We start from the raw sequence: 21624 nt of genomic DNA on the forward strand, positions 1-21624 counted from the left end.
TGAACATTGTTGAAGCTTGTTTTGAGCTCCTTATATAGATCAGCATTTTCAGTGATGGTTATGCTTTAAAGTACTACTATATGTAATATTGAATTAAGTGGGTTGTGTATGAGAACATCAGATTCTCAATGTTGTTATTCCCGTTGATCATTCTTTGTACTCGCGTAGTGACTCACAATACAAGGCGGTGATGATTTGGGTACATGACTTGATTTCACAAGGAAATTGGGGACTAAAAAACCTGACAAGACAGTGTTATTGGTGAAACAATGGTTCTTTTTCAGATTGATATTTGCCAGGTCTCTGTATAGGCTTATTTTTGAACCCTCATAATCTACCCTCTCTTATATGTACTCCACACAAAAATATTTATTGACATCTAAACAGATGTATGGTCATGAAAAAGTTAGGTCGTCTTCATGATACTATCTTGATTCCCTGTACTTAAATGAGGTTCTTCAGTACTGTATTCAATGTTTATAATTAACAGCATTTATAATGAGAAGACTAGGCTTAGAGGTTGAGCGCAGCTCAAAATGAGAGACAGTAAGTAAGCGCGCCATTGAGAGACAGGCAGAGGTTGAGTGCAGCTCAAAATGAGAAGACTAGTCTTAGAGGTTGAGCGCAGCTCAAAATGAGAAGACTAGGCTTAGAGGTTGAGCACAGCTCAAAATGAGAAGACTAGGCTTAGAGGTTGAGCGCAGCTCAAAATGAGAAGACTAGGCTTAGAGGTTGAGCGCAGCTTAAAATGAGAAGACTAGGCTTAGAGGTTGAGTGCATCTCAAAATGAGAAGACTAGGCTTAGAGGTTGAGTGCATCTCAAAATGAGAAGACTAGGCTTAGAGGTTGAGCGCAGCTCAAAATGAGAAGACTAGGGTTAGAGGTTGAGCGCAGCTCAAAATGAGACTAGGCTTAGAGGTTGAGCGCAGCTCAAAATGAGAAGACTAGGCTTAGAGGTTGCGTGCAGCTCAAAATGAATCCACAAATACTTCGAACCCCAAGAAAGATGCTGAAAACTTTGTATTTATTTTTTTAGTTCACACTCGAGAAAAACTTACCAAAAATGCTTATAGCTGGTTTTTTTAATAGTTCTGCCACAAAAAGTCCCTTTAATTGTGAAATTGGTTTGAAAATACAGTAATTTGTGAATATTTCTTGTAGAAAAATACTATAAATACGCAAATCTCCCGCAAATAATGACTAGATATAGTCCACAGAGAATTCTGTGAATATGCGCGTCTGCTAATCTCAAGAACGCTAATAGTATAGGGGTCTACTGTACATGAGAGTTTGTAATCTTTTTCTTTTCTGTGAGATTTTCCTCAAACGTTTCTTTGTTTTCTTTTTCCTTTAATCAGAAATTGATGATGTAGAGAATGTAATAGATTTGGCATTTATAATAAAAGATATAAAAAAAATTATTCCAACTTATGTAGTGAAGTTCATAAAACTTAGAAAAACTTTATGCAAGTTGAGAAAAATTCTGGCAGTCATGTCAAATGTAATTTCGCTTTGAAATGGTATTATAGTTTATTACAATTTACTTGCATGCTTATATTTGGAAGAGATTAACAAAAGAATGATTGAATAATCAGGGTTTATCACCTTCAGATTCATTGGATTAAAATTATCCATCTTTATATTATTGTACTATATCGTAAATTACAAGCTGATTTTGCTGCATTAAAGAGAATAAGTACCAGTATTGCATTATCTTATGGAGGTTTCATCTTTGATTTATGAAGCAAGTCTAAGTAGTGATATGCTTGAATATTGCTATTTGTGGCACTAAGGTTCACATTGGCTAGCAGTACAGTTGCACCTTAGAATGCTGATACCTCTTGTGATTTTTGTACAAAAAAGATTGCATGGCAGCACCAAGTTAACATCTTATATTTTGTCTTTTTGCTTTGAAATTGACAAACCTTTGCAATTTTAAGTACTACAGTGTTTTCCCCATATTCATGGGGGATGCATACCAGACCCCCCCTCCCCGCAAATAGCTAGAATCCACAAATAGTTGGAACACCTATATAAAACGTTGAAAACTGCCTATTTTGTTTGTTTAAACTCAAGAAAAACCCACTAAAACTGTTTATACCTGATTCTTTTAATAGTTTTATTAAAAAAGAAAAAGAAAAAAGTGCATTTTATGAGGAAATTGATAAAAAAACAGGAATTTGTGGATATTTCTCCTAGAAAAGTACTGTGAATAGGCGAATTTTCTGCGAGTAATGGGGGTATATGTTCCAGAGAGAATTCTATGAATATGTGAGTCCGCAAATCCGGAGTGCGTGAATATTGGGGGGGGGAGGGGGGGTTGTCGGGGGGGGGGGTTTGTTTTTCACTGTACTTCAAATTTATACATTTTGCACAAGTATTTGTCAAAACCAAGTAAAAACTTCATTGTTTGAATTAAAGAAGTGTAGAAGTGAGTAATTTGTAACATGATTTTTTTCATTTTGAGAATATGACAAGTACGTATGTGTGAGGTTCCTCGAGTGCCCTGGGAAACTACATTAACACCTAATGGTGAACCACACAGACACATACACTCAAGTGCACATATAGTTCATGTTTTCACCTATTTTGGAATCTACCGAAACTGAGAAAGGCATAGAAAGCCTGGTGTTATGATCGCTTGGCACTCTTAAATTGGATGATACACAAGTAGATAGATATGCAAATTATGGTTTGGTTGTATGTTGTATATTCTTTAGTTTCACAGAATGTTTTCGTCTGAGCAAGTGTCAGTTCTGAAATTTGAAAAAATCCAAAAAACTAAAATAAAATATGGTGCCACCCAGATAGCCGCATAAGAACTAATGGTGTTGAATTCAAAATCGTCCCAGATCATGGGAGTTCCTGGACCACAGAGTGCCAGATTTAAGAGGTTGGAATGTAATTTAATACATTTTTCAATGTTTGGTAATGGGAAATTCAACAGTACTACCTCAAGAAAAGAAAGTGTATGTCAATAGCATTTAGTCAATACTTTGATGCTTGTCCATATTATATCCTTAAATGTAATTCTAGAGAAATGGGAATTAGGGCTTGGTATATGAAAAGGGTGTTGAATTTCAAAGAATTAAAGAAAAAGATGGCATGTCACACAAAAATATATGTATTTCCCCTGGTTTTCTGGGCATACAGGTTTGTTAGGATAAGCGAAGACCCCAAGTTAATTGCTCAGAATGTATTCTGTGAAAGTGGCTGCAACACCCATGGCAGATGTGTATGCCACAATCTAGAGACCTTTGACTTGAGCAGCACCCAGAAGCTGTCTTGATCTGCTCCCTCAAATAACCAGATTAGAGCGCAATAAAATTGTTTTAAGGTACTATTGGGATGACACAGGTTTTATAAACGGAAGGAAAGTAATCCATGTATTTAATATGTCTTACAGTTCTAGCCCATAAGAAACTGAACTTTTGTCTATTGCTTATGGAATCGGTCTCTTGAAGATAGAATCATGTCATTTAACATTAATGGTAGTTATACAAAATACTAATATTACTCTTTAAACATAAGCTAAAATAAACGTTATAGTTCATAAAATTATAATACCACCTTCAGCAACACAGGTTGTGAAGGGCCTTCATTAAATTCCACCACATGTCTCTTGTATGATTTATCATATGCCCTTCTCATGGTTGTCATCCAAGTTGGTCAAGGTCTCGCAACTCGCCTCTTGCTCAAAGAAGCCCAGCTGACACTCACGAGTACTGTTCTCCCAGGGATTGTTCAGTGGACATGTCCAAGCATTCTCCATCTCCCTTTCATCATTATCTTATCTATATATGGAACTTCCTCAGTTTCCTTTATGGTATTTCTAACTCTTATCCTACCATCTGAGTAATATTTTTCTTCATGCTCTCTTATTAGATAGACAAAATCATCTAGGATTTAGTTTTTGCCATACTATGATTCTTTGTCATACTGTGATTCATGTCCAATTACGTATTAGTGCGGATTGTACAGTACTAGATTTATAAGTAGTTTAAGTATTTTCTTTTGTTATTAATTCATTTTATTGTGAAATTGTTATCAGATGTAGTTTTGAAGAGCAGTAGCCAGTTACTGACGTTGACAATGAATTTTTTTTCTTTCTCGTCCTATTTTCCCACTTCTATGTGGGGTTTATGTTTCCGACCCTATGAATTGTTAATGACAATATTACGAGTAGTGGTAAGAAATGATAATAATAGTAATAATAATTTAATCTAAAGACTAGGCCTAGGTTGCTGATTAAAAAGTTGTTTTAAATAGATGCACTTGTGTTGATGTGGCTAATGGCAGTGTTGTCCAAACATTCATGAGGGGTGCCAATATTTAATGAGCTTACTGTACTGTCACCAATGACACGGACTGTTTGAATTGTCAGAAGAAATTTTTCATTGCCTACCTTTAGTAACTTATGAAATCCGCCCTAGATAGAATGTCCTTCATTAATGGTTAATTTTTGCATATAAAATTATCTATTCACATTATCAGTCTTTGGTTGATAACTCAATGCCATAGCTTGATTTGAACTATTTTGCCCAAAAATAGGAAACATTCACTTGAATGTTTGTCTTACTCATCATACTCAGCTGGAATTTTATATTATTGAATTTCTTCTCACATTATAATAAGTTGAAAAGCATTCCAAGAGTATTCTTTGTTGTTAAATCGAACATGTAACGTTGTAACATAACCATGGAGTCATTTCTAGACTTGCATAAGCTGGCTCATAGAATTTGTCCTTAAATAAGAAGAGGGAATTGGAACAAGACTTTGGTAAAGAAGTTGGATGGCTGAGTGGAAGAGACCCAAAGGAAAGGTGGAAAATTAAAAGGCAGAAAGTATTACAGTTTTGATAATGCAAGGAAGTTGTAATACTTCAGCACACCAGAATGGGGAGGGGGGGAGGGGGGCCACAGTAACTCTAACCTAAATCATATTATCCATGTTTGCCATTTTCTACAGTTTTAGTGATCTGACCTGATATAGATATTTGAACAGAACTTAGCTGTAATGTATGATATATCCATGATTTTGTAAAGATTTAAGGTTTACATTTCTTTGCAATTTGTATCTTGTATAATTAGTGGTTTTCTGATAAAGTTTTGTCAGAACTTATACAGTTCTATAGCCTTATTAGTTTGAAAAAAAACTCAAATTTAGAAAGCATAATTTCCATGATTCTTTACCACTGAATGACTGTTGAATGTGAACGATGACTTGCTGTATATAAACCTAAGGGAGCCTAAATTTGTGGAAAGTTCTCTTTTTGGTTATGCAGTAGGCATAAAAACATTCTTGTTGCACACAGAACTCTTAATATAAAATTACAGTAGTTTTGCAGTAACATTTTTATTATCTTGGTTGTGAAATGACAAAATTGGTCTCCCCTTTTACTCATTATTTTTCGTATAAAGAATCATTGAATCTTTGATATTGGCTGCTAAATTTGCCAGTATAATGTGTGATGTTAACTATTTGTTCCATGTGATGTAATATGTATAGATAATATTACTGTTACCTTTTGATAAACTGTACCACTATTACTGTTTGAAGTTAGCAAGTTCAAGATAACCAGATTTCACATTAGAATTTTAAGTTTAAATCTTAATTTCTAGACAGCCAAATTTCATAGAATTTTAGTTTGGAATTTTTTTTTGCGGAGCCCAATAATTTCTTACGTTAAGTGTGGGAACAGTTAATGCCGTGAATATAGATTTTTGCCAGATCATCATTTACTCATATAATCCCACTTCAGGTACAAGGATTGTACTTGAACAGTGAACTTTGGTAAGGCGATTCTGTGACTTGAGTTTTTCTCATGTTAACATTGATATTAAGTATTTTATATTTAGAGGTTTTAGTCTTTATAATTACAGTGAATTGATATGTAATAACAATAATATCAGGTAGGTAATTGTTGCAGCACACCTGTGGAATTAGTTAGCTTTGTTGTAGTAGGAAGTTTCTGTTGTTATACGTAGTTGAGCATGTTATTCTTGTACCTTATATATTTTATGACTTTCTATATATGTATGTTTATTCAGTTGCATTGCAAGTGTCTGGAGATTTCTGTTTATATAGTAATTACATGGTGAGTATGTCTGTATGTAAATAAGCTCTTATTATAGGTTACACCAAGCATTATCTGTAGTTTTTGGTATCTGATGTCTTAGGTAATGGTTACAATGAATTAGATGGCAATATGGTTACAATGAATTAGATGGCAAAATGTTCTTTGTACCGAAAGTTGGGAAACGTGTTTAGAGATAGAGGTCATCAAGTGTATATTTTGAAGAATCTTCACAGTATATCCACCAATCTTGTCTTATGATTGCCACTGCATAAAAAATGTATAAAACTAATCTATTTGTTTTTTTTTATTTTGTGCACAAAGCTTTTAGCTTTTGCTTTATGATATATAGTTAGTTATTGTTGCTTTTTTGTAGTATAGTAATATGCTTCTGGATACACAGTTTGTTTATGCTTTTCAGGGATTGAATATGTTTGATACTCATAGAAATGTTTATTATAGATATATTAACTTGTAAGTTGTATTGCTCGTCTACTTTGGATTTTTTAAACATCTATATTTATAAAGTTAAGCAGGTTGACCTTTTCACATTTGCGTAATGAAATTTGTATTGTACGTACGTACTATTGGTTATAAGATTTCAGACTTATAATTATTTTGCATATATTGTGAATATGACTGTGAATATTATGAAAATTTCTGAAGTTGCAATTATCTTGAATTATTTATATCATGGTAAAATATTCAACATGAAATCTTTTAAACCTCAGCCTTGGAGATGGGGTGACTTACCCCCAGCGTTGTGTGGATGAAGACACAGATGACCTCCTTGGAGCACGCCAACGATGGGCTGAAGACGAAGAGAATGAACTGACAGCTGGGTACATCAACAACCATGCTCATGGTAAGTATTTAAAATGGTTAACCTAAGTTATATTGGTTTGCATGCACATTTTTGTTTATGTAGTAACTTGTGTTAAAATTGTTATATTTCATTGATAATTAGCATGTAACTTACTTTCAAGATGATCTTGGATGAGTGATAAGATTGTCCAGGTTTGCATACTGTCTTTGAGGAAAACCATAGATTTGCTGTTGTAGAACTGTGATTAAATTCTCAAATACTCAGTTACAAATGATACAATAATATTTTGTACTGAAGTTGCATTTAATGTGATCTTGGGTTGGATTTAAGGAAGGAAGTCCCATAGGAAGGCTGTCCTCCTCCTCCTCATTGGAACTTGAGTATTTGATAAGTTTGTTACATTAATCAATTTTTTTGATGAGACCAAACTGGTAAAGTAGAGGCTGGCTAGGATGGAGGATTATCAAGTGACTATCCTTAGGGTAGCCTTACAAGAGGGATAACCCGGTTTTCTTTGGAAATACCAACTCAAAATAACACAAGCATTGCTTTCACAGGAACTAGGATGACTTATCCTCTATTAGCAAAAATATTAAGTGAGGCATAATCACATTTTAGCTATAAAAGCTCAGTATGTATTCCATCATTGATTGTTTTATGGTCAACTGGATTTGGGATAGCAGCCTGACTAGAATTTGTATTTAGTCATAATCCCAAATATAATTAACAAAGCCAGGAAACCAATGACATTCTGAACATCTAACCAAAAAATCAATCTAAGAAGGAATAGAAAAGTAATAGCCTGAACAAACAACAGTGAACTGCGGCAATAAAGGTTTTAAAAGTGGGTAAAGCCATGGAAAATGTAAAATTAAGAATAATTCATTGCCATGGGATGTCATTGCAGAAAACGTGGCTGTTCATCATTATCAGGTGAGGAATTTCATTTGCTTGCTGAGGCGTTAATATTGTATTCGTCAATAGAATTATGTAGTTGGAAATAAATAAAATTCCCTCTGTAAGAAAGCATCTCAACTAAACAAATGAAAAATTTAAGCATGGTCATTATGCACTATCACATACTATGTTAATTGAAGCAAGCAACTTTGTTTTTATATACCAAAATCATTTCAAATAAGGACAACTGAAACAACCCACCACAGTGCTTCTTCTACATGATTTTACTTTGGTTCTGAGGACCATAACAACAAACAGGATGAGGGTTGCACATAAAGCAGCACTCTGGGTCAGAAACAAGTCAGTATTACATATAGCACATTGTAACTACAGGACTGAAACTTTAGATGAGCAGAACATGCATGTCTGTCAGAGAGCCCAGATTACAATTCACTTTAAGAAGTCTCTCAAGATCATGGTAAAATTGAAAAGTGAATAACTGATTTGCTATGCTAGCAGCATAAACAAGTGATTAAGGTTTTATGAATAAGTCATACTAGACTAACCCTCTTGTTGCAATGTTTTCATCACAATTTTAACAGTAAAGCATATTTTATGTGATTGTCTGATTTTTAATAGACTAAGCAATTTATATTTAGCCAATAAATCATTACCAGAAATATTCTCAGAATCAGATCATTTTTTTGTTTATAACGAGTATTAATATTTTTAAGAAAGACTACTTTTGATCAATAGAATTTAAGATTTATACTTTACTAAAATAGTTGACCTTTGTCATTTTTATCCAATTCAGTTTTTTATAAGTTCTATTCATATTGTTAATTCCAACCTCATTTACCACATAATCATCGTCATTTATCATTAATATATAATTCTTTATTTATAAGTTTTATTCAAATTTTTTATTCCAACCTCATTTATCACATAACCATCTTCATTTATCATTAATACGTATATTATAATTCTTGAACTACCATTCCAGCCCATTCCACTCTATAGACATGCATTTTATGTGCATATTTATTTATTATAATTTCCTCCCTAACATTTTTGGCCCAGCACTGTAAGAGTCTAGTTAGACTCATTGGGCTGGTAAATTCTAATTTTGTTCATACACGAACAAACCTTCGGTCTTAACAATAGGATAATTTCTAGCGCCTAGCTGGATCCAGTTAAAAAGCAGATGAAAAGCAAGGAATCTTGTGATATCTGGCAACGCATGCGTAGATCGGGTGAAGAGTGGTCAAGGACCACGCACCTACACCAGTCTTTTCTTTGACTGCCTGGGTGAGAGTTGTGTTTACCTCTCTTGGCCTTTTCCCGGTTCATTGCCCGTTTCATTTCTTTTAGTGTGTGTGTGTTTTTGCCTGGTATTATGGCTTCTGCTCCTTCTCAGCGTCAGCGTATGTGCCCCGGAGTTCCTGGTTTTCTGTGCTCGTTTTTTGGCTTTGGCAGCGACTGACCCTCACGTCACATGCGTTAGGTGTTGTTCGAATTTTTGTACTATTACGAATCCTTGCACGGAATGCTGGGCATGGCCTAAGGAGCAGTGGAGGTCATTTTATGGCAAGAGGGAACATCGGAGGGTTTCAACTCTTCCTACTTGGGAAGATTTTCCTATTCCTGATGTTTTGTCTCCCGCAGTAGTCAACCCCCATAGTAGCGTTGTCCCTGCATCTCCTTCCTTTTCTTCCATTAATTCGTCGATGGAAGTATCAGGAGGTCGCCGGGGTAATATTTGTAATGTAGCCCCCTCCTCCTAGGGAGTTTATTTGGTTCCCGAGAAGGGTGAGGCTTTTTCATCAATCTCTTCTCTTCCAGTGTTGGAGGCGTCCAAAATGGCGGCGATTTGGAAGACGCTTGGCCTAGGGAGTACCATCTTTGTGTATTCCTCCGCCAGTGGCGTCTCTTTCCCCCTCGCACCAAGGGGAAGCCGTGACGTCACCGCCACTTGTGACGTCACTCACATCGATGACGTCTCTCCCAGTCGTCTCCTCTGATCTGCCTTGCTCAGCCGTGACGTCATCACGGCCGCCCAGTTTGCAACATCTCCCTTCCTTGTCTTTGGAGCCTTCTGTGGCACATCAGTCCAAGGTCATAAGCCAGGCAGTGCTTCAGAGGTTGGACTCTGTATTGCATGTGAAGTTGGCTGCCATATCAGTTGGGAGGACTGGTAGGAAACGTGTAGCTTCGTCCCCGCCTCCCGAGAAGAGTACGCATAAGAAACTACAGCTGTCTTCTTCTCCCTCTTCCCCCTCTACGCCTCGTTGGCGTATCAAGCGTTGGAAGGCTAAGGACTTTGCGCTTCCTTCGCGTTCGAGGGAGGAACAACGCGGACGTGTTCCCGAGAGTGCTTTGGTTTCGGGCAGTGTTAGTGGTGTGCGTTCTGCAGGGGTTGCTTCATCCCCTGCCTCGAATGTCAAACATGCAAACACCCCCTCCCCCCCTTCCTTGCACATTGCGAGCGTGTTGCAACCTCCCCTGCCCGTGCGTGTGATGTTAGTACTCCTCCTTCTCCAAGGCCTATTCGTCGCCATAAAGATCTGAAGGCGCCTGTCAAGAGGTCGAAAGTAGTGAGCACGGAGTTGGTGCAGCTGGAGTGTTTGCCTGCCGCTCCCACTGGTGCTTCCAGGAGAGTTCGACTCTAAGGGATTCTCCATCGATCTCGAGTGTTCGAGATTCCCCCCATCTCACGTACGTACGTCCGCTACGCCCGTGACCATTCATGGACACGTGGAGTCATCTGTTGAGGTAAGTGATGTTCCTAGTGTTACAGTGGGTTCATCTCAGAGGCCGACGCTTGGACCCAGCCCAGACAGGTTAGTAGGGGTTTCGGACTGTTTGGCTGCTAACCCCTCCGTTAATTTTGGTGGAGAAAATGCATTAGAAAAGCCTACACCCTTCTCGTCGTCTGTCTCCAGTGCCAGAGTAGGAGGAGGGAGACATGCAAAAGTTTCTGTCTTCCTTTTTGGAAATTGTTGATCTCATTCGTGGGTTTAACAATTTGGAAAGTAGGACTCAGGCTCGGTCATCTTACACTCCTTCTTACTGGAAGCCTTGGTGGGAGCTACTCAGGACCCCAAATCATCTCTTCAGCTTCCTTTGTTAGGGCACATTCAGTTGGTCTTGCAGAAGGTTAACGCCTCTGCTTCTGACCGGGACGGGTCGCTTCGCTCTAGGGGCTCTAATGAACTACTACCACCACCTCTCACGAGACATAGGAAGTACTATGCTACAAGCTTTGCATTTTTGTTGTCATGCCACCTTAACCCAGACGTCATTCTCCTGAGGCCAGGTTTGACTTTGGAACAGGTGAGGTCGGTGGCTCTGTCCTTGTCTCCGCAAGATGCCTCAGCTTTGGAATGTACGGCGGCCTCCATGTTGCAGACGGTTTCTTGGCTGGACCTCTGGTCTGTGGTTATTGCCAAGATAGCTTCCAACAGGTCCCCAGAAGGGTTGGTGAGTGCCGCCTTCCTTGCCAGTCTGTTGCAGTACGGGGGCAAGGCGTTTTCAGATTTGGCTCACCTCAGTGCCAGTTTATGGGCTAATCTTCTTCTGATTAGGACAGATGCGGCTTTGTCTAGGATGGAGAAATCGCTCGACAACGAGTCTTTGCTGGCATCGAGGAACGGAGATCTGTTGGAGTCCCAATTTTTGTTTCCTTGGACAGAACTCGAAAATGCGATAGACTGGCGCTGGGCTGACACCAAAGACCTACTGGTGCACCAGGCCGTGTCTGAGTCGGAGTATCGTCCTTGGAGATGTTCGGCTCCTCCTTCTCCCCCAGTCCAGCAGCAGTCCAGGAGATCGTCGCCTGGTAGGCCATCGAGAACCTTGAGTTCAGCAGGGCCTTTCCGTTCGACACAGCCTAAGTTTGAAGATCAATGCCCCTTTCGCGCTCGTTCCTTTAAACCAAGAAGGGGCTCAAGGGGCAGAGGTAAAGGGGGCCGTCAATAGGTTAAGGCACCTCTCCCCCTCCTGCGCCACGGTGGGGATGTCCCTGGCTGGCCATTGGGCCAAGTGGCAGAGGGCGGAGAAGTTGGTGGTAGATGTCCTTCGGGTGGGATACCTGCTACCATTCTACTTCTCTCCTCCTCTGTCGGACAAGCCGCAGCTCAGGAAGGCATATCCTCCAGATTCTCTGAAGTTCTTGGCTCTTCGGGAGGAAGTGCAGAAAATGCTGGGTAAGGAAGACACGATTCAAGATGGAGACCCCGCGCTCGGAGTTGGCAGCTGTGAAGGAAGGCGACTTCATGCTGTCGATAGACTTAAGGGACGCATACTTCCAAATCCCTGTTCATCCCACATCCAGAAAGCTCCTTCGCCTCTCTCTTGGGGACAAGATCTTCGAGTTCAAAGTCTTGTGCTTCGGGCTGACGAACAGCCTCTTAAGTGTTCACAAGGGTTTTCTCTCTCGTGTCAAGTTGGGCCCATGCTCAGGGGATCTGTTTGCTGAGGTGCCTTGACGATTGGTTAGTCTTAGCAGTTTCCAGGGAGAAGCTGCTGCAGGACAGGGATCGTCTACTTTGGTTCTGTCTGGAACTGGACATATTAGCCCTTTTACGCCGAAGGGGTATAATAAAAATTATTTGTCCCGAAGTGTGGACTTCGGACGTGAGCACGGAAGCAGAAAAAATATTTTTTTTCAAAAAATTACAGCGCGCTTAGTTTTCAAGATTAAGAGTTCATTTTTGGCTCCTTTTTTTTGTCATTGCCTGAAGTTTAGTATGCAACCATCAGAAATAAAAAAAATATCATTATCATATATAAATAATGCGATATATGATAGCACAAAAACAAAATTTTATATATAATTGTATTCAAATCGTGCTGTGAGCAAAACGATTAAAGCTAACGAGTTAATTTTTTTTTGTATTGTACACTAAATTGTAATAATTTTGGTATATAACACATTGTAAAACAATCAAAGCAACACAGAGAAAATATTATCACAAAATGGTGCATGAATTCGTAACACGCGGAGGTAAAAAAATGTATTTTTCAAAAATTCATCATAAATCTAAATATTGTTCTTCCAATTTGTTTCAAAATGAAGATAAATGATTGAATATTACTATACTGTAAGAATTTTAGCTTACAATTGCAGTTTTTGACCATTTCTGACAAGTTAAAGTTGACCGAATGTCAAATTTTTTTTTATATATTTTTTTTATATGCAAATATTTCAAAAATGAGAAAAGCTACAACCTTCAATTATTTATTGTTGTATTCTGCATGAAATTGCACACATTTTCATATATAAAACCCTATGAAACGGAGCAAATATTACAAGAATGCGACGTACGAATTTCGGAGATTTGCGGCGAAGAATCAGCGTGCGGAGGGAAGGAAAGTTTTTTTTTTTTTAAATTCACCATAAATCTAAATATTGTGCTAGAGACTTCGAATTTGTTTCAAAATGATGATAAATGACTGAATATTACTAGACTGTAACTGTTTTAGCTTACAATTGCGTTTTTCGACTATTTCGGTAGAGTCAAAGTTGACCGAACGTGGTTTTTTTCTATTTAACGGGATTTATATCCAAATATTTCAAAAATGAGAAAAGCTACAACCTTCAATCATTTGTTGTTGTATTCTACATGAAATTGCACACATTTTCATATATAAAACTTTATGTAATGGCTAATTTAAAATGGTGCAAACATTACGACAATCACACGAAAAAATTTCTGATTTTTTTCGGAAGAGTTACCGCGAGGACGTAAGGAAAATTTGTTTTTTTTTCATAAATTCACCATAAATTGAAATATTGTGCTAGAGACTTCCAATTTGTTGCAAAATGAAGGTAAATGATTGAATATTACTAGAATATAAGAGTTTTAGCTTACAATTGCATTTTCAACCATTTCGGTAGAGTCAAAGTTGACCGAAGGTTGAAATTTTGGCACTTATCGTTATTTATAGGAAAATATTTCAAAACTGATAAAAGCTACAACCATGGGTTGTTTTTATTTGTATTGTGCATGAAATTGCGCACATTTCCATATATAAAACTTTATGTAACGGCTAATTTAAAATGGTGCAAACATCATGACAATCGCACAAAAAAATTTATTGGAAGAGTTACCACGCGGACGTAAGGAAAAAGTTTTTTTCATAAATTCACTATAAATCAAAATATTGTGCTAGAGACATCCAATTTGTTGCAAAATAAAGGTAAATGATTGAATATTACTAGAATATAAGAGTTTTAGCTTATAATTGCGTTTTTCGACCGTTTCGGTAGAGTCAAAGTTACGCGAAGGTTGAAATTTTGGCACTCATTAGTTATAAGGAAAATTTTTCAAAACTGATACAAGCTACAATCATGAATATTTTTTTTTGAACCGGCTTGATCGTGAGCTCCCAGCAATCCCCCAAGGCGCGTGTTCAAATTTTTTCGCCTGGTAGCCTATAAGTATTTTTCGCGAATTTTTAAAAAACTTTTCTATGTTTTCGACCGTTTCGGTAGAGTCAAAGTTGACCGAAGGTTGAAATTTTGGCACATCATTATTTATAGGAAAATATTTCAAAACTGATAAAAGCTACAATTATGAATATTTTTTTTTGAACACCTTGATCCGTGAGCTCCCAGCATCCCCCAAGGCGCGTGATTCAAAAGTTTTCGCCTGGTAGGCCTATAAGTATTTTTCCGCGAATTTTTAAAAAAACTTTTCTATGTCGACGTACGATACGTCCAATCGGCACCGTCAGACAATTTTTCTCGACGTATAATACGTCCAATTGGCGTAAGAGGGTCAGTCAACCAGGAAAAGTCGAACCTCGTACCCACTCAAAGGATTCTCTACTTAGGCATTGTCTTCGTTACGACAGTGGCAAAAGTTTTCCTGTCAGATCAGAGATTGGAGAAGTTGCGGGTGGTAACGCGCAACTTACTGTCAAAGTCACTTCAGTCAGCTCATCAGTGGCAGGTTCTTCTGGGAGTGTTATCTTCCCTGGAGAAGCTGGTCCTTCATGGGCGTCTTCATCTTTGGTCTCTGCAATGGAGCCTGGGAGAATTCTGATCCCTCTTCTGTCAGTGGTTCCGAGAGAAATTCCCCCTTGGCACAACCTTCTCTGCCAACCTCATATGGAGAGAGGTATTTACCACTAGTTGATAGAATCCCTGTCTCTTCATGGCTGGAGACTGTCCAGTATCTCTTGTGAATGAGAGGCTTTTCTCGCAGAGCAACGACTCAGGAGATCTTCGTTAGCCATGTACCAGGGCAAATGGGCTATGTACTGTGATTGGTGTCGTCGACGGGGTTTCTCTTAAATCAGAACCTGTATTTAGCAAATAGTGGATTTTCTTATCTTCCTCAGAGCTGAGAAACATCTCTCTGTGTCTGCTATCAAAGGCTACAGGGTTGCCTTGGGGTTAGTTCTACATCTGAAAGGTGTGGACATCACTTCATCCTGGGAGGTCTCCATATTATTCAGGAGCTTTGAACAGTCTAGTTCACCCTGAGAACTCAAACCTCCTATGTGGGACCTTACTCTGATTCTGAGTAGTCTCACTTGGGCTCCATTTGAACCATTATGTCAATCTTCAGACATGGAACTGAGTTTGAAAGCAGTTTTGGTTTCATAAACACGCAAACCAAACCCTTCGGTCTTAACATTAGGATTTTACTAGCCCGCCAAGCTGGAAAACCAGGTAGAATTAAAATTACGCCTTGGTGAGATCCCAGGGGACTAATGGCATCTATACCGCAGGGTCACTGGGCATGTATACCCAGAATGCCCACGGCTACCTGTGACCCATCAGTTATTTCCTACCGCCTTTAAGATAAGACGTGTTACTGTCTATCTCATTTAAAGCCGGTTTTTCAGTTTGCCCGTTCTTTATCCATTTCATTTTTTATTTTTCATTCCTTTTCTTTCTCCAATGTGATCAGTGTGTGGTAAGAGTGTATACGTGGTATGATGGAGAATTTTGCCTCAACATCGGATCGTCTACCGCTTCGAAGAGGAGACAAAGGAAATGCCCAGGAGTCAGTGGCTTCCCTTGTTCTAGGTTCCTAACCCTCGGTGTCGACGGATCCTCATCCAACGTGTAGTAGGTGCAGGGAAAACGTATGTACGTTACTAATCCGTGTTCTTGTTTGTCGCGGTTGGTCGGTGGAACAGTGGAAGAAGTTCTATGGAAAAGCCAATACAAAAGAAAGGGGTGACGCCATCTTTGGATGACCAAACCTTACCAGGCTTCTTTTTTTTGTATCGGTAATAAACCGCAGCTGCTCCATATGTTTCTCCACCTGCTTTTGAATTGTCTCATACCCCTTCGGTTTCTCCTAGCGGTTTCTGTATCGAAACGTCGGGAGGGGCCTTGGGTAATTTTATGAATAATTTGCACTCTCTTTTCTTCCCAGCAAGTAGAGGGGGAGATCCGCCATCTTTGTTCCAGGCTCCTGCTACGCAAGCGCATAGGTTAGATGGTACGTGGTCAGCGCTAGGCCTACCAGGCGTACCAACCTTGGATGGTCTGCTTGCGCATTATATGACGTCACGGTTCCAGCAGGGTCCGGCAGCGCTGAATGTTCCTCATCCCCCGGGCTTGCAATTTATGGGAATTAATGCCGCTGCTTCACCATCCCACTCAGTATTTACAGCGATGCAGAACGTGGGAGGTAATTTGGCAGCAAACGTGCGGTTACCAGCAGAAACCTCTCAGTCTCTCCCTACGAGAGGGATGACGTCACAACATACGTCACACTCTGAGATGGCAGGCGTGATGACGTCACAGACCGATTCTCGCCTTTTTCCGCGGCTCCCAGACGCTAATAACGCCTTCTGATCCGTCAATGCAAACTGTAATGCAGAAGTTACAGGATATGAGGAGAGAATGAATAAGAGAGGCAAAAAGAAAGTGTGATTCGCCTTCTTCTTCTCTTCTTCCTCTAGTTCGGCGTCATCGCTAAGTCCGATAACGTCACGGCGAGCGCCATCAAGCGTTGGAGGAGGATTCGGGAGTTCCTAGCGGATCCTCGTCCCAGAGGAGAAGAATCAATTCTTCCTCTTTCTTCGGACGAAGACTGTCTTTTCCAAGTCAGCAAGAAGGTCGGAAAATCAGTGGCTATTAAGCACAAGGTTGCCAGACGAAGCCGTTCGCAAGAGTCCGAACAAGCGAGAGAGGTGACGGCCGGCGAGCTAGCGGCCGAGGCGGAGTTGCCAGTTCGGATCGCAAAAACTGCGATACCTCTGGTAAAATCGACGTTGGCGGCGAAAGGTGCAGCAGAGGATGGAATGCAGGTCCCAGTTTCGCGCCCTAAGGCGTTCAAAATACGTACGAAGGACGATAAGGCTCCTATTAAAAGTAACGAAAAATAGAGAGTTGGCAACCTCGGCGGATACGTTCGTGGAAGGCAGTGTCCGTCTGGATAGAAGGCCGAGGCCGGGCTCGCCGACGCTCGAAAACGATGCCAATGCTAATAAAGACGAACTTACCTCTGTCTTAAGGGAGCCTTCATCTTGGAGATCTAGACGAGATTCTCGCTCTAGATCCGTGAGCAGAGAAAGAGTTAGACGTTCTCGTTCCCCTGCTGACTATCTGGGATCGAGCCAACAGCGGCCAGCAAAGATCAAAGAGGCCGCGGCCGTAGGGCAGGCGGCCGTGGAATTCCGGGCCGTCTGTCAGAAGATAGAGGCGAGACAACATCTCTCGTGACGGAGAGTGGTACACTAGAGCCGGAGGAAGGAGAAAACCAAGAGTTTCTGGCCTCGTATGCAGAGGTTATTGATTTGATTCGTCAATTCAATAGCCTTTCGGAGAAGACAGAAACACCGGCCAGTATGCTTCCTCCTGGAATTGACATGGCGTTTGGACTAAAGAGGGATACCAAGGTGTCGTATGATTGCCTTGTTCGAGTCATGCGGAATCGGTCGGTCTTGCAACACGTAAACGCAAAGATTGCAGGGAGGGATAATTCCTTAAGATCTAATAGATCATTTAAATTTATTCCCCCTCCAATGATAAAGCAAAGGATAATATTATACGACACCGAAGGTCCCTTTGCTGTCTATACAAATGACCCTAATGTTGTAAGGTTAAGGCCTGGATTAACCTTGGATCAGGTTAAAATGGAGTGCCCCTCGATGACGTACCAAGAGGCTGCCACGTTAGAAGCAACAGCTTCTTCTGTCTTTCAGGCTGCGTCCTGGTTAGACCTTTGGTCAACAGCAGTGGCGAAAATTGCATCCTCGGAAGCAACAAGGAAAGTAGTGGATGAACCATTGTTCATTAGATTACTACAGTCAGGGTTCCAAGGCGATTGCGTACCTGACAAACGTAAGTGCCAATGTTTGGGCAAATATCCTGCTAATGAGGAGAGATGCAGCATTGGCTAGACTAAGCCGCAATGTGGATTTGGATTCCCTGTTAGCAATGAGGAATGGGGATATCTTGGAATCGCAACTACTGTTGCCAGAGGTCATACTGGAAGAAGCGATAGATAGAAGAAGGATGGACACTAACGATAGGTTGGTGCAACAGGCAGTTAGGAAAACCTCTAACAGTCAAACTATTCCTTTGGAGGGAAAGACAACAGCAAGTGTCTCGAAAGAAACCAGTGAGACATAGCATCCCTAATAGAGTCACAAGACCCTCTTCCCCAAAGAGGAGAACGCATCGGCCCTTTCACAATAGAAACAACAGAGGAAGGGGCAATAGAGGAAGGGGGAGAGGCTCAAGAAGATAGGATGGGCGCCTCCCATCACTCAGGCACACCAGTGGGGGGTTGCCTGGCAAATCACTGGAAGGTGTGGCAGGAACTAGGGGCAGAGCAGTGGTGGTGGATGTTCTCAGGATCGGGTATTTGATTCCGTTCGAGGTAACCCCGCCCCTGACAGATCAACCATTACCCCACGTCACTTAGTATGCCCACAAATCTCAGAAGGCCCACTATTCTGCAGGACTAAGTGAAGAAGATGATGGAAAAAGGAGCTGTGCAACAAGTATGCAGTCCGACAAAAGGCTTTTTAACAGCAGGATTTTCCTGGTACCAAAGCCAACGGGGAGTGGAAGACAGTAATAGACCTGTCAACGCTGAATCTGTTTTTTATAAGGAAAACCAGTTTCAGATGGAAACTCCGAAAATGGTTCTACAAGCATCAGAATCGGAGACTTTATGCTGACAGTCGATCTAAAGGACGCATACTTTCAGATACCAGTCCATCAGTCTTCAAGGAAATTTCTTTCTTCGCTTCAGTCTTGCAAGGGTAAAGCTTTTCAGAGTTTCAAGGTCCTCCTGTGCTTCGGATTGACAACGGTCTCCTCAAGTTTTTTACAAGAGTGTTTCACCCTCGTGTCGGCGTGGCGCCACGCTCAGGGGATCAGGCTGATAAGATATCTGGACGATTGGCTGGTGATAGCAAAGTCCAGGGAGAATTACTCAGGGACAGGGCGGCCCTCCTGCAGCTTTGTCACAGCCTAGGTATTGTGGTGAATCAGCAGAAGTCGCAGCTGGATCCAAGTCAACATTTGGAATATCTGGGAATGGTGATAGACACAACACAAGCCAAAGTATTCCGACAGACCAAAGAGTACAGAAATGCAAACAAGTGGTGAATGCCTTTCTGGGAAAGCAGACACAGCAGCAAGACAGTGGCAGGTGGTGCTGGGTAATCCTAACCTCCCTGGAGAAGCTAGTACCACAAGGAAGGCTACACCTTCGTCCCTACAATACAATGGAGGATGAGAGTTTTGGTCACCAACAGTAGATCACCCGTACGAGCAAATTCCCTTGTCGGCAGAAGTGAGGAAAGACTTGCTGTGGTGTGGACGACGACAATCTGACAGTGGGTGTCCCCCTTCAACAATCCTCCCCAGACCTCTTGCTGTTCTCGGATGCGTCACTAGAAGGCTGGGGAGCCCATATGGAGGAGTTGATGGTGTCAGCAAAATGGAGTTGCAAGGACAGAGAACTCCATATAACGTGCTGGAGTTGAAAGCGGAGCTTTTCCTGGTCTCTACAGAATTCAGAACGGGAAGGAGAGAGTAAAGGGACACTCGGTGGTATTGAATGTCAGACAACAACACCACAGTAGTAGCTTATATAAACAGCAAGGCAGAGGCCTAGTTTCTCGGCAGTTTAGATGTGATGACAGTTCAACTTCACCAGTGGGCTATAGAGAACCTGGGTAGACATCAAGGCCAGGTATATTCCGGGAAAAAGACATAGTGGCCGACAAGTTGAGCGCAGGGGATCAGATCAATCTGGGAACGGAGTGGTCCTACAACAACAGTAGTGGACAGGATGCTCATGTTGTGGGAAGGACGCCGATCATAGACCTATTCGCAACCAGGTACAACAAAAAGTTGGAAGTGTATTGTTCAGTAGTCCCGGACGCAGAGGCAGCAGCAGAAGATGCGCTACAACACCCCTGGGACAATCTGGACGTGTACGCATTTTATTTCCTCCATTTTGTCTAATCCGTCAGGTTCTGAACAGGGTAATGCGGTCTCAGAACCTTCAAGATGACCCTGGTAGCCCCGTTATGGCCGAAAGCAGAGTGGTTTCCAGACCTACTGGAACTCCTAGTAGATGTGCCAAGAGAGTTACCTCCATGGAGCAACCTTCTGTGTCAGCCTCACGTGGAGAGGTACCACCAGTCGGTGAAGTCCCTATCGCTTCACGGGTGGAGACTGTCAAGTATCTCCTCCGAGAGCGAGGGTTTTGTTTCGCAGAAAGCAGCAACTCAGATGGCAGGTAATATCAGAAAATCATCTGCGACAGTATACCAAGGGAAGTGGTCAGCATACTGTGATTGGTTTACAGACTTTCTGATATATCTCAGAACAGAAAAACATATGTCTGTATCTGCAGTGAAGGGTACAGGGCTGCTCTAGCCTCAGTCTTACGAATGAAGGAGTGGACATATCGTCTTCATGGAGTTGGCCATGCTGATGAGGAGCTTTGAACAGTCATGCCCACCAAGGAGCTAAAAGCCCCACCAGATTGGGATCTGACCAAGGTACTGAGTAGTCTGACAAAACCCCTTACGAACCGCTAAGCAGTCCACGGATAGGAGCCTGACCCTGAAGACAGTCTTCTTATTGGCCTGGCTTCAACCAAAAGGTGGGGGAGCTACATGGCCTCTCATATCTCATAAAGCACTCGAGAGGTTTGGAGATCAATGGTGTGTGAGTTTGTCCCAGAATTCGTGGCAAAGACCCAAAATCCAACAATAGTAGACGGCAGATTCGACTCCTTTACCATACCTTCCTTGGCAGACTTTGTAGACAACGACAAGCTGAAATGCTCCTGTGCCCCGTCAGGGCACTAAGGGAGTACTTAAAGAGAACAAGGCACCTCAGGCCGGGGTGCCAGAGGTTGGTTCGTAAGTACAGGACGGAACAAGAAGGAAGTGTCCAAGAATACATTATCATTTTGGCTAAGGGAGAGCAATCAGAAATGCTTATACTGCAGAAGACAAGGGAGGGTCAGATAGCCAGGTGGAGCTAGAGCTCATGACATCAGGGGTGTGAGTGCTTCCCTGGCATTAAGAAGAACATGTCTGTGGATAAAATTCTGAAAGCTGGCGTGTGAAGCCCGCACAACTTTCACCTCATTTTATTTGAAGATGTTGCCCATAGATCCTTGGACACCTTTTCCTTGGGTCCAGTGGTGGGCGGCCCCAACAAGTGATATAGTTCATCCAGTGCCCCTGGCGGGTCAGTTTGCGTCTAGTCTAAGATGAAGGTATGAAAGTAGAATGAATGGGTATGACTGGTCTTTTTTCTTTACTACTTTCTCCTTCCTACTCCTTTAACTACGGGCAATATGAAGGAGAGTACCGTCAT

General features: G+C 41.1%; 1 protein-coding gene across 5 annotated transcripts in view; it reads left to right on the forward strand.

Moving 5' to 3' along the window:
- The window catches only part of LOC135224609 (palmitoyltransferase ZDHHC2-like), a 268190-nt gene that overhangs the window by 234600 nt on the left and 11966 nt on the right, over nucleotides 1-21624 (forward strand). For all 5 annotated transcript variants that reach the window (XM_064263775.1, XM_064263777.1, XM_064263776.1 and 2 more), the window contains one exon: nucleotides 6808-6941. In XM_064263775.1, the coding sequence (XP_064119845.1) occupies nucleotides 6808-6941 (134 nt within the window). The remainder of the gene's footprint in view (nucleotides 1-6807; nucleotides 6942-21624) is intronic.

The sequence above is a fragment of the Macrobrachium nipponense genome, chromosome 12 (genome assembly GCF_015104395.2).
Source record: "Macrobrachium nipponense isolate FS-2020 chromosome 12, ASM1510439v2, whole genome shotgun sequence".
Lineage (NCBI taxonomy): Eukaryota > Metazoa > Arthropoda > Malacostraca > Decapoda > Palaemonidae > Macrobrachium > Macrobrachium nipponense.